This window comes from Lemur catta, chromosome 16 (genome assembly GCF_020740605.2).
Source record: "Lemur catta isolate mLemCat1 chromosome 16, mLemCat1.pri, whole genome shotgun sequence".
NCBI lineage: Eukaryota > Metazoa > Chordata > Mammalia > Primates > Lemuridae > Lemur > Lemur catta.
The window spans coordinates 44,625,583-44,637,675 of NC_059143.1; the positions used below are offsets into that span (position 1 = coordinate 44,625,583).

Genomic DNA, 12,093 nt, shown 5'->3' on the forward strand with positions numbered 1-12,093 from the left:
GTCATCTGTTTTATAAAGTAATCTCATGAACTTCATCACTGAACTATGCAAAGTGCTAACAACCCAAGCAACAACAGATTCAGTAGTGACTGACTAAATTTAACTAATTTTTTGTTGCCCCCTTTAAAGAGAGACAAAGAAACAATTACCCAGAGGATAGCAGCAAATTGTAGGGCCCTTGCCACCCATACACATTATCTACAATTAGATATTATAGATACAGAAATAGATAGAGAAATATCTAGGCCTGAGATAAATAGTACTCCTGGACTCCTTTTGAGAGTTATTATTATTAAGTAATCTGGGAAGGAATATAGTTGGATGGGCAGATAAATGCATGTCCCTAACCCAACCATCCACATAGAGATTAAAGTGACTCAAGTATGGACCCAGAACTGGTCCCACCAAGAGGAGAGACACATTGATATAAAGAATAATAACCAGCAGTTAAATTCCATTTGACACCTAAGACATAAGGAAGCATAGTCCCACCAAATGAAACCTCAGAACTGGGATCACAGAATGGCAGAGTTACGAGGCTTCGTGGAGGTCACTAGTATTCCCACTCCAGTAGCTGTAACCTAGTTATGAATCACTTCATCAGCTTTTCAGCCAAATTGAATCATCATAAAAATTTTTGATACTCTAAAAATTAATATATAGCAATTTTTAAAGATGTTTAGACCTGCCATTTTATTTTTTTCTTAAATGGAAAGACAGGGTTCCTTCTTATTAGGCTTGCTCCTATTCTCACTTTGGGGAATGATACTTTCCAGAGTTCCTGTTTTCTGCACTTCTCAGGGAGAGGAATTGTAAACTGTAATAGTGAGTAGAGGATACTGAATGTCATGTGGAAACACTTTACTTATTCATCAACCTACATTTGTTCCTTGATACAAGCATGTTCAGTGCACAGTAGTTCTTTGTAGACAGGCTTCTCAAACATGTGAGTGGAAAAAAAATCTTCCTACGTGAAGGGAGGTCATAAGTTTGTACCAAACTGAAAATCAATTTATTTCCAATTTCCATTTGTATCCATAATGAGAATTTGGTGCTTTTTCCTCCCCAGCTTCATTCAGATATGGACAGGGGAGATGGATCTATCAAATACATCCTCTCAGGAGAAGGCGCAGGCGTCGTATTTACCATCGACGACACCACTGGAGACATCCACGCCATCCAGAGGCTCGATCGAGAGGAAAGAGCCCAGTATACTTTAAGGGCTCAAGCCCTCGATAGGAGAACAGGCAGGCCGATGGAGCCAGAGTCAGAATTCATCATCAAAATCCAAGACATCAATGACAATGAGCCCAAGTTCCTGGATGGACCTTATGTTGCCACTGTGCCAGAAATGTCACCAGTGGGTAAGGTGGCGATTCACTGATTTTCACAGACAGCAGTTCCTCTACAGAAGACTCATACACACACACACACACACACACACACACACACACACACACACACACACATATGCGGAGAAGGAGAAAGGAGAGTATGTGAGGAACGGCTCACAAATTATAAAACTGAACCAAAATGGCAGGAAGCTACTTAGACATTGGAATCAGCCATAATACATAATAATAAGGCTATTACTATTTTTTAGCTCTGATTCTTTAAAAACAAAAGATTAGATAGAAAAGTAGATAGATGGAATACTTGATTCATAAGACAGAAGTATCTTAGTATTACTCAAATAGCAATGAAGAGCCCAAAGGCTGTGTTGTCCTTACTTATTATAAAGAATTTAAAACTCAAATAACTCTTGTCCCCACTAAATAGGTACAAGATGGGAGTTATGGAAGCTTGTCCTAGAAAGGGGACTCTCCCAATGAAGCAAACATAACATTTGCAAATGCTCTAAGACTGACCCTTCAGGACTGCATTCAGACTTTAGCCACTGGGCCTGAACAGGTTTCCACCACTTCTCTTCCTCAGGTACCTCTGTTATCCAGGTGACAGCCACAGATGCTGACGACCCAACCTACGGCAACAGTGCTCGGGTTGTGTACAGCATTCTCCAGGGCCAGCCATACTTTTCTGTGGACTCCAAAACAGGTATCTGAAGCAAGGGTCGAGTCACGGGTGTTTGCTTTATTCCCTAACAATTTATAGCTGCTGCCATGATATGCCCAACTCTCCTTTTCAAGGACTCTCCAGAGAGTGTATTAACCAGAGAAGATTATTATGAGCTTTAGGATTAAGGGAGCGAACTAGCACCACCCTGGTGGGTAAGAGCAGCACTATGCCCAGACAGTGTGTGGTATCTGACTGCAGAGGCCAAGGGCCTACACAGAAAATAGCCCCTCACTAGCCTTCCAAAAATCCTGTGGTTATATTTATTCCCAGGGGCTAAGGTCTTTTATAACTCCAGGATGACCTGAGAGGGCTGACACATTCACCAGGGCTCCCTAGAGAACTAGAATCATTGATTGTGAAACTAGAAAGAGCCTCAGGAGAATCATCCAATCCATCACCACTCGCTTAACAGTTAAGGAAGCCCGGAAACCGAGCGCTACCAAAGTTCATCTAGTGGAGACAGGTCCCTTGGCGTGTGGTCAGCTGATCTTTCCACTGAACCTCTCTGCACCAAGCAGAGAACAAGGCCGGAATGAATGGTTACTTGCCTTGATGAGGGGGGAACCAGCACATGGGATGTGGCCCCTCAAAAGGCAGGTCCTGACTGGGAAGCTGTAACAGGGAGGACAGCAGGGAGAAGTGAATGGGCAAGGAACAACGTGGCAGAAAAGGACTAACTAAGAGAAGTTTGGGGGTTTTGTTTATTTGTTTGTTTTTTTTTCCATTTTACCCAAGAACTTTGACTACAGAATTTATGTTTTCATCTATGATGATTCCTTTAATACTGCTTGAGTTTGCCAGAGTAATTATTATACCATTGTTATCTTGCACTTGTGCCAAGGCTTTCCCCTTTGTTAAATCCTTTCAGAAACATTACCATATTTTAGCCCCCTAATATGAACTAGCAAAATATATAGGAAGGATCATTATTCCCATTTTATATAAGAGCAAACAGAGGACCTGAGAGTAATTAACAAGGAACTTGAATAAGGAAACATACAGCCTCAGAGTAAAGCTAATGGTGAACACTCAAAGTCACCTCTTTATTTGAAAGAGAAAAAACACATCTCTATTATTAGCAACCTGATAGGACTTTTTTTTCCCCAAGTCCTAAGGAGAACGAGACATTCAGAATTGTATCATAAAAGTAGTAAGTGAGAGAGTGTACGTTAGTAGGAGGAAAGAAAAAAAGATTGCAGTTAGGGACTTCTATAAAACAGTAACTTTAATAATTCTACTAATGGGGGCAGGGACAATGAAGGGGTGCCCAAAGGGAAGAAAAATACAGGCAGGAAGAGGCCAATGTGTCCTTTCTATTGTAAGAAGAATCTTACATGATTTTGACAGGTCCCAGGGGGCATCTGTAGCGTTAAGGTCAAAAATACATGAAAAGATAGTTATTGCTGTGCCCATGGGGGCATGTGAAAAAGGAAAACGCTGCATATTTCACTTCTGAATGTTATTACTATAATGCAATATATACATTATGGGAGTAAACTGTGGACAGATTGTTGTCCCTAGTCCCTTCCCTTTCCATGCAAAAGGTCTGTTTAGCCAAGGGTCACGTTGTAAACCTGCAGTAAGGAAGCCTTTAATCTTTGCCTGGAGTGTGTAGAAGTCAACTTTCCTAAGTTGAAGGGTTAAAAGGGAGATAAAACATTACTGCACATCTTTGGCAGGAACACAACACATTTTGATGGAGTGGGGTTTAGGCCCCTCTTCTTAAGTGAAATCGTATCATCACACCGTGATGCTGCTACTCACTGTCTGGGGAAGTTCATTTCTTGTGCATGATAAAAATAAACAACTTGCAGAGCATCTTTTATGTCCTAGCTCTTGGAATTCAGTAAAGCACAGAGGTAAACAGGAGAACACAACAAAACAGAATGAATATATAACAAAAGGAAAATCCAATCAGAATTCCGACCCTGCTCACAGGCAGTGGGGAGGCCAGACAAAGCAGAAAAGCAGTGAGTTGCCTAAAAAAGTGTCATTCATGCTGCAAGAGCTCTAGGGGCTGAAGAGCTGAAGGAGAATTGTCTAAATTCACAGATTTGTAGACATACGAGGTTTTGTTTTCTGGACCCAAAGCCCCAGTTTTCTTTGGTGAAACAGAGCGGTCTGAGCCCGCCTTGTTTCAACCTGCAGTTGCCCAGGTCTGTAAGAGAACCCTTGCTGCCACCTCCTGTCTGCTTTCGGTAATGTTGCCACGGGGAACCGGCAAAGTTTTGCTTTCAGCACAGCACTTTTCTGAAGCTGGGATTTTTTGCCTCCAGTTTAATAAAACATGGTGACTTGCATCTCAACTCTAGACATTAACAGTGCACAGGGGAGAAACACAGAAACCGATCTTTTAAAAACTAGATCTGTGGTTTTGTTTTTAAAAACAAAGTCATTTCTATCCTGCAGGTGTAATTAGGACAGCGCTCATGAACATGGACAGAGAAGCCAAAGAATACTACGAAGTGATTATCCAAGCCAAGGACATGGGAGGGCAGCTTGGAGGATTAGCCGGGACCACAACGGTCAACATCACCCTCTCGGATGTGAATGATAACCCACCCCGCTTTCCCCAGAGTGAGTACCTAACCAAGGCAAGCAGAGCTCAGGCCAGAGAGACACACCTGCTACAGAGGTGCTGGAGAAAGGCCAGTCTGAGTGTCCTTGTTAAATTCAATTATTTATGGATTCCTTCCTACATTCATCATGCAATTCTCACATCATGCAACCATTTCTCTTCTGGGTCCCATCTTTTCATAGTACTAATGTTTGGGTGTTTCTCAAACTGTTTTTCATTATCTCCTCCCTAGGAAGCCTTATTAGACTTTTTTTCCTGACTGCTACACCCACCCGCCCCACATAAAATTAAATCCTAAGGAATAAGATTTGCTGGGTAGAGTTGAACTTTGGTGAGCCACAAACTATTGTAATAGATAAGATATTTTTCACACTCCCCCTCAACCAATTTATTTTTGCCCACCTCCCCAGGGGATGACATTGCCCTCTTGAGAAGGCATGCACTGAAACCATGCCAAAGTTGTCGACAGAACACCCCCCATCTGATCATCTTAACCAATCAGTTCACAAGAGGCATGAAGCACTTGCTTTGTGAGGGCTCTGAACATGAGGAGCACAAGATGCTTGAAACCCAGCCCCCTGCCCCTGTAAAGCTTAAAATCCACTTGTTGAGAACACATTCTATACACAGGAAAAGTTAGCCAGTAAGCAGCACTGGTGTGCCACTTGGATAGCACAAAATGAGGCTTTCACAATAAACCAAGAGAATGAAGGCTCACAGAAGGATGAGGACTCAACAGGGGGTTAAGGAATACAAAGGATTTAGGCAAGCAGAAAGGAAAACATTGCAGAAGGGGGAAGCTATTCATTCATTAAAAAATATTTGTTCCAGGCACCATTCTAGGGTATGGGACACAGAGCAGTGCATAAAACAAACAAAATCTCTACTCTCCTAGAGTTCATGTGAGTACAGGCCTGCATGTAAGAAAAATATAAATATATAAAGGCATAGAAAAAAGTTGCTGATGTCATTTTATGTTCAAAGACCCTAAAATCAAGACCTGCTCTTGCAAATGTGCTGTATTTCTACTGGAAGCCACAGAGAAGTTTTTGGAGACATAAAGAAAGGCTATTCTGGTAGCCACGTACAGGATGGGCTGGCCAGGGCAGAAGCAGGGAGTGTGTTAGGAGGCGTTTAGAGTGGTCCAGATTGGAACCCATAAAGACTTAAGGAAACACGGCAGGAGTGCAGTGGGACAAGATGTGGACTTCTGCATCTTGATTTCTTTGCCAAGAGAACTGAGGCAGAGGGTGGAGTCAAAGATGATGATGATATTTTAAGTCTGAGTGACAGGGAGAAGGATTGTGCTACTAATAAAAACAGAGGATGCATAATGGAACTAGTGGCAGCGAAGGAGGGAGACAAATTCAGATTTGAATATGAAGTGACAGCAGGACAATCAGGTTGAATGTCCTTAAGGAAGGTGGAAATATAGAGCTTTGACTATGGAACAAAGCCCGGGAATGGAGATGAGCGTTTGAGAAGCAGACGCCTGAAAGGAGTCGCTGGAGAAATGAGAACAGGAGACATAATTCCAGGTGAAAGATTTAACCAGGGAAATGGGGTTAAAAAATAAATAAATAAACAAACAAACTAAAATCAGAAAGAATCAAGCCAGACTAGCCAGACTATCTGCTGAACAGCTGCATTTTAAATTGGCCAGACCAAGTCAACCTTCCATTGTATGGCTGTAAACACAGAAAGAGAGCTCAAATATTTACAGGCAACTGGTATTCGCAAAGTCCCCATGAGCATTCGTGGTAGAAAAAGGCAGGATATTAGACAAGCATTTCACAAAGAGAGCAAGTAAGTAGGTTATTGAGTTGATTGGTCACATTGGTCCTACAGTGCAGACCACAAGAGCACCATGAAATGGTTTGTGAAATGCCACATGCATGGACTTTTTGTTGCTTTGCTGATCCTGTGGGTTCCATCTTTATTATTCCACGAATGATTCACACTGCACACACTGTAGGGTACATATTCTTGAACATCCTTCAACTATCTGGCTTTTTAAATTTGACAGTAGACATGTGTCTCTGGTAGAGGCAGAAGGGGCAGGAGAACCAAGTTATTCCATAGCTCGTAAGTACAGGGATTTGTACACATTACAGGGGGGTCATTTTGCCCCAAACATGGCAGCTTCACAACAGCAGAACACAATACAAGGATAACTGGGGGTTTCGTCTTGCCCCCCAAACCAACATCTTAACACAATTCCAAAGCATACGTTTGGAGTTGCTGGTTTTTCAAAATATGGTAATAATGGGGAATCTAGGATAGAGTGAAAGAACTCTATCCTGTCTTCATGGAAGACAAAATGTGAATGTATAAAGTAATTTAAATCTCTGTGTCTCTAAGCATTCTTTACATGCCATCTCTGCTTCTTCTAAAATGGTCATTATTTTTGGACTTTAAAAATTTGCTTTATCTTGCCATTAAACATTTCCCCATCTGTTGGCTAAAACTAAGCTTAGATGATCTCAGCATTCCCTAAACCTATCTTGGATATACTTTTCTGCCTTATTAATCATGTGATTCCTCATTGTAGGAATTTCATTTTGCTTCTTTTTCACAAATATTACCATAACTGATTATGGGATGTTGACGAAATGACACACCTACTATCTTACATTACCCTCAGACACCTTTAATTGAATGAAATATAATGGAATATCAAGATCTCAAGCTATTTATTTCTAATACAATGCATCACAAGTAGAAATTGTATGTGTATGTTTAAACACATGACATAGCTTTCCTGGGTGGGCAAAATTGCAGGCAGATGCGTGTTTGTTTTTCCCAAAAGTTCTGCAATAGCAAAGTGTAATCCATCAACAACTTCAGGAGTGAATGGAAAGAGATCATGAAATCCAACTGCTAGCACAGACATTAAAGATTTCCCAGCTAGTATTTTTAAAGCACGAGCATCATTTTGTCTCCTGTGCAAGGTAGCGTGCTGTGAGCTGGCTGGGTGCTGACACCCCTCCCTGAATCTTTGTGAAACTCGAGCTCTCACACCCCAAGCTTTCCCATAGTTTACAGAGTATATTAAAATAAAAGAGACCTTGTACATATTGAAAAGGAGATTGTATGATTTTTCTTTGTGATTTCATCAGTCACATTATGATTGATGAAATAACAAAGAATGTCAAAAAGTTAAGCCCCAGAAAAGGTACGCTGGCAAAGATCTAACTTCATGGAGATGAAAATGAACTAAATTTAATTGTAAATTCAGGATATCAAGTCAAAAACGAGAACTTTACCAACTCTGAGCTTGTTACACACGTGAGAACTTTTTTTGGTATTTTCTGCTGGAACAAGAGAACAAGAAGCCTCAGGGGTCTGTCCATGAAGAGGCAGCCAGTGGGCAATCTCAAGTCCAAAGACACACTGAGGGACAACACATGGAGCTGGTGGAGCTTCCTCTCCGTGGCTGTTCCTCCTTTGTAGACCACTGGTCTCCATCATCTCTGAGCAGGTGATCATAGAGGAGGCACTCAGCACACTGGCCAGGCCATGAAGGGAAAGTGGGCATTAGAAATGTCAACAGAATAAATATGTACTTTGTGACCACAGTGTTTTTTCTGTCTTTCTCAGAAGGAATTTGCATTTGGGGAAATAGTTCAATTGGTTAGGAAGTACTGAAAGACTGGAAAGCAAGGTACTTCCTATCACTCCGAAGGTTCATTCACTAGGATGAGAAATAGCTTCGCTTTCATCCTGTCCTGTTGTTAGTATCATGGTGAAGCTATTTTGACTCTTCCTCATTGAACATCCTGGACAGGCTATGACCGATATGACCATTGTCTCAGCCTCTCTGGACCTCAATTTTCATCTCTAAAACTCTAGGTTTAATTTTTGAACCAAGAAAAAGATGCTTTGCACAACATGCCTGATATGATGTAATAATGCCGAGGTATTTTTTTATAGTGACAGATTATCAAGAATATGTATGTTCTTGCTTTTTTTATAGAACATTATCAGATGAGTGTGTTGGAATCAGCTCCAGTTAGCTCCACTGTGGGGAGAGTGTTTGCCAAGGACTTGGATGAAGGAATCAATGCAGAGATGAAATACACTATCGTGGATGGAGATGGTGCAGATGCCTTTGACATCAGCACAGATCCCAATTTCCAAGTCGGCATCATAACTGTAAAGAAGGTAATCCAACTGCTTCTTCCAAATCACTTTCATGGGTATCCTGAATGTATATGAAATGCTGGTAAGGACTGTTGTACTACTGCTATGGATTGCTTCAAATCCTCTTGACAAAAGCTCTTTCCCTATTATTATTATTATTATTATTATTTTTTAAACTCTCTTACTCCTTGTGCTTACATGCAAACACTAGTTGTGCCATCATTTTACAAAAAGGTACCAGGTCACATCAATAATAAAAATATATTATAAATATATAGTTTCTACTACTTAGCCACTTAAAAAACTGTTGTAGCTTAATTCTCTAATGATGTTAATAATGACTTGATCAATATTTGCACTTGAATACACACATTTGATCATAATGTACCATAAATAACAATAAAGCAAGCCATAATATTATTTTATGAATCAATAAATAACATGCAGGGATTTTTTAATTGCTTCTCAAAGATCATAACTGCTAATTCAACTTGAAAAGGCTCTATCAAACATAGTTGCACAATAATTGTTATATCACTTGAAACTTCTTGTTTTTGTGATAAGGTTCCAAGTTTTCTGAATATAAGCTATCAATTCTTTTTGTGACAGAAGACACATATGGATATACTCAGCTGCAAGATAAAACTTTTTTAAAATGTAAGCTTTAATATCCTAGTAAATATATATGTAATGAAACCCATTACTTTTAAAACTTGTTGATGTAATCTTCCTTCTCTATTTTGAATATATGTGCCTAGTATTGTTTTAGGCATTTAATGTAGACAGTAACTAAAACAACCCCAAATTCCTGCCCTCTTGGATCTTACATTCTAGTAAGGGGACTGAAAACAGCAAATTAAGACAATGAAGTATTACATTAGACGGTGGTAACTGCTGTGGGAGAGGGACAAAACAGAACAAAATCAGTGAGATCAGGAGAGCCAACATGACTTCAAATTTAAATTCAGTTGTTGGGATTGGCCTCACAGAGAAGGGACATTTATGCAAAGACTTAAAGTGAGCAGAGACACAGCAGAGGTTCAGGCAATTTAAAAGTGCACATTATAGGTGCTCTATAAATGAAATTTGGTAAGAAGTGTATATGGCAGCTCTGGAGAGAAGAGAATGAGCGTGCAGCTGTTGAGGAATGTGTTCCAGGCAAAAGACAGCTAGTGCAAAGACCCTGAGGTAGGACTATGTCTGCTGTATTTCAAGAACAGCAAAGGAGTTTATAAGGCTTAGCAGAGCGGGAGACTTTTAGTAGATGAGGTCAGAAATGTAACAAAGGGGCCAGATTGCATAGGACCATATATATAGGGTGACTATAAGGACTTTGGTTTTTACTCTAAGTGGGGAATGACTGGAGGATTTTGACAGATGTGTAACATGACTAGTCTTTCATTATCAAATAGTAACTCTGTAGGCTGTGTTGGGAAAAAAAATAAAGAAGCAAGGACGGAAACAGGAAAACCTATTGAGAACTCACTGCAGTAATCCAGGTAAGATATGATGGTGGCTTAGCCCAAGGTAGTGGGAATGGAGGTGGTGAGAAGTTGTCAGAATTTGTATGTATTTTGATAGTAGAGCCTATAGGATTTCCTAAAAAATTGGATGAGGATATCAAAGAAAGAGAAGAGTCAACTGAGCAATAAGAATGGAGTTGCCATTCACTGAGACAGGGAAGTCTGTAAGTAGAGCAGGTGGCAGGGGAAGGCAAGTACTGGGATTCAGTCCTGGACAGGTCACACTTACAGTGCCTATTGGACACCCCAAGTAGACAGGTGGAGTGGCTTAGTTTATAAGAATTGGGAGTTGGGAGAAGAGTTCTGGGCTGGAAACATAAATCTGGGGATGCCATTTAAAGCAAATAAAACAGAATGAGATTCCAAGGGACTGAGTATAGACAGAAAGAGGACAGTGGAATGAGCCCTGAGGCACCCCAACATGAAGGGTCAGGACAAGCAAGGAGACCAAGGCAAGACCAGGGAGGCAGGAGGGAGCTCTGGGGAGTGCGTGTCCTGAAGACATGAAGAAAGTGTGTCCCAGGGAAAGGAGTGATCACCTGTGACAAACACTGCTGCAGGTGAAGTAAGAACATTGAAATTAACCACAGACTTTAGGAACATGGAGGTCATCGATGACCTTGGCAAAGGTAACAAAGTCTTAACTTAAAATGTGGCACAAGTTAATGTGCGTTTATAACTTTATGATGTTTCACAGAACTGAATTAACACTGCTTTAAAAGGGAAGAAGGGATGAGTTCACATGCTTGTTCTATATTTATTTAAGGTGCAATCAATAGATATATCCAGAATTCCACAAACCAGAGATCTTTATAACCAGCACACAATGACCTCAAAACAGTACAAAATGCTGAGAATTAACTTCTAAATCATCAAATAAATCTGGATGTGATTAAAATACTGTAATTTCTTATTTTATTCTCATTCTTTGAAAATAACACATACTAGAATTATAAAAAGTGACTGAAAATAACAGTACCTATTTGGTGTGCCACATAGGCACATGTCCCTACCATGCGGCACACCTCAAGTAAAAAATAATACATTGCTAACCATAACTAATAACTGTAAATAACATAAAAGCTCAAAGTTTTGGATAATTATTGTTTCTTTATTACAAAAGTTCTAGTCAAAAAATTAAGCAACCAGAAAAAGAGCTTTTGGGATACTCAATAGTGAAATTTTATTTTCTATCTTAATATATTGGATAATTGAAAATAATATTGATAATAATATATTTATATGATATTAATAATTTGTGTCAAATTATCACAATATAGTTTAGACCTTATTATAAGCCATTCGTTTTAAAAAACCTGTTAGCTATTACGATTCTGTACCTGAAAGAAATCTTGAGATGTCTTTTCTCCAGCTCCTTTACCTGGAGAAAAGATGAAACCTCCTAAGACAGAACACTGTCTTTTATTGTCATTACTAAAACTATATGCATGTTTAATCAAAACATGTATCAGTTTTGCCAAGGTAATTTTTATTTCTCTTCTGAACTTATGAGCTGCCAGAAAATGGAATTAAGAACAAAGTCAATAAGTTGGATAGATGGACAAATCACAGATGATAAATACTTTAGAGGCTATTGACCGCTCAATCTATGCCTTTGGAACAATATTCACTCAGATGTCTGATCCACTCTCATCTTCCCACTTTGTCATTAACAATGCCATATAAAACTGAAACAAAAGTTCTGCTTTTGATTTATTTCCCTCAGGCCTATTATTAATATTTGTCTAAAAAGCACATACTTTTTCAAACAGA

At 39.7% G+C, this 12,093-nt stretch overlaps 1 protein-coding gene across 1 annotated transcript in view; it reads left to right on the top strand.

The window, feature by feature from the left end:
* The window catches only part of CDH20 (cadherin 20), a 177,570-nt gene that overhangs the window by 143,489 nt on the left and 21,988 nt on the right, over positions 1-12,093 (top strand). Inside the window, exons 3-6 of the mRNA XM_045527604.1 lie at positions 1,070-1,364; positions 1,936-2,055; positions 4,486-4,653; positions 8,631-8,818. Of these exons, the coding sequence (XP_045383560.1) occupies positions 1,070-1,364; positions 1,936-2,055; positions 4,486-4,653; positions 8,631-8,818 (771 nt within the window). The remainder of the gene's footprint in view (positions 1-1,069; positions 1,365-1,935; positions 2,056-4,485; positions 4,654-8,630; positions 8,819-12,093) is intronic.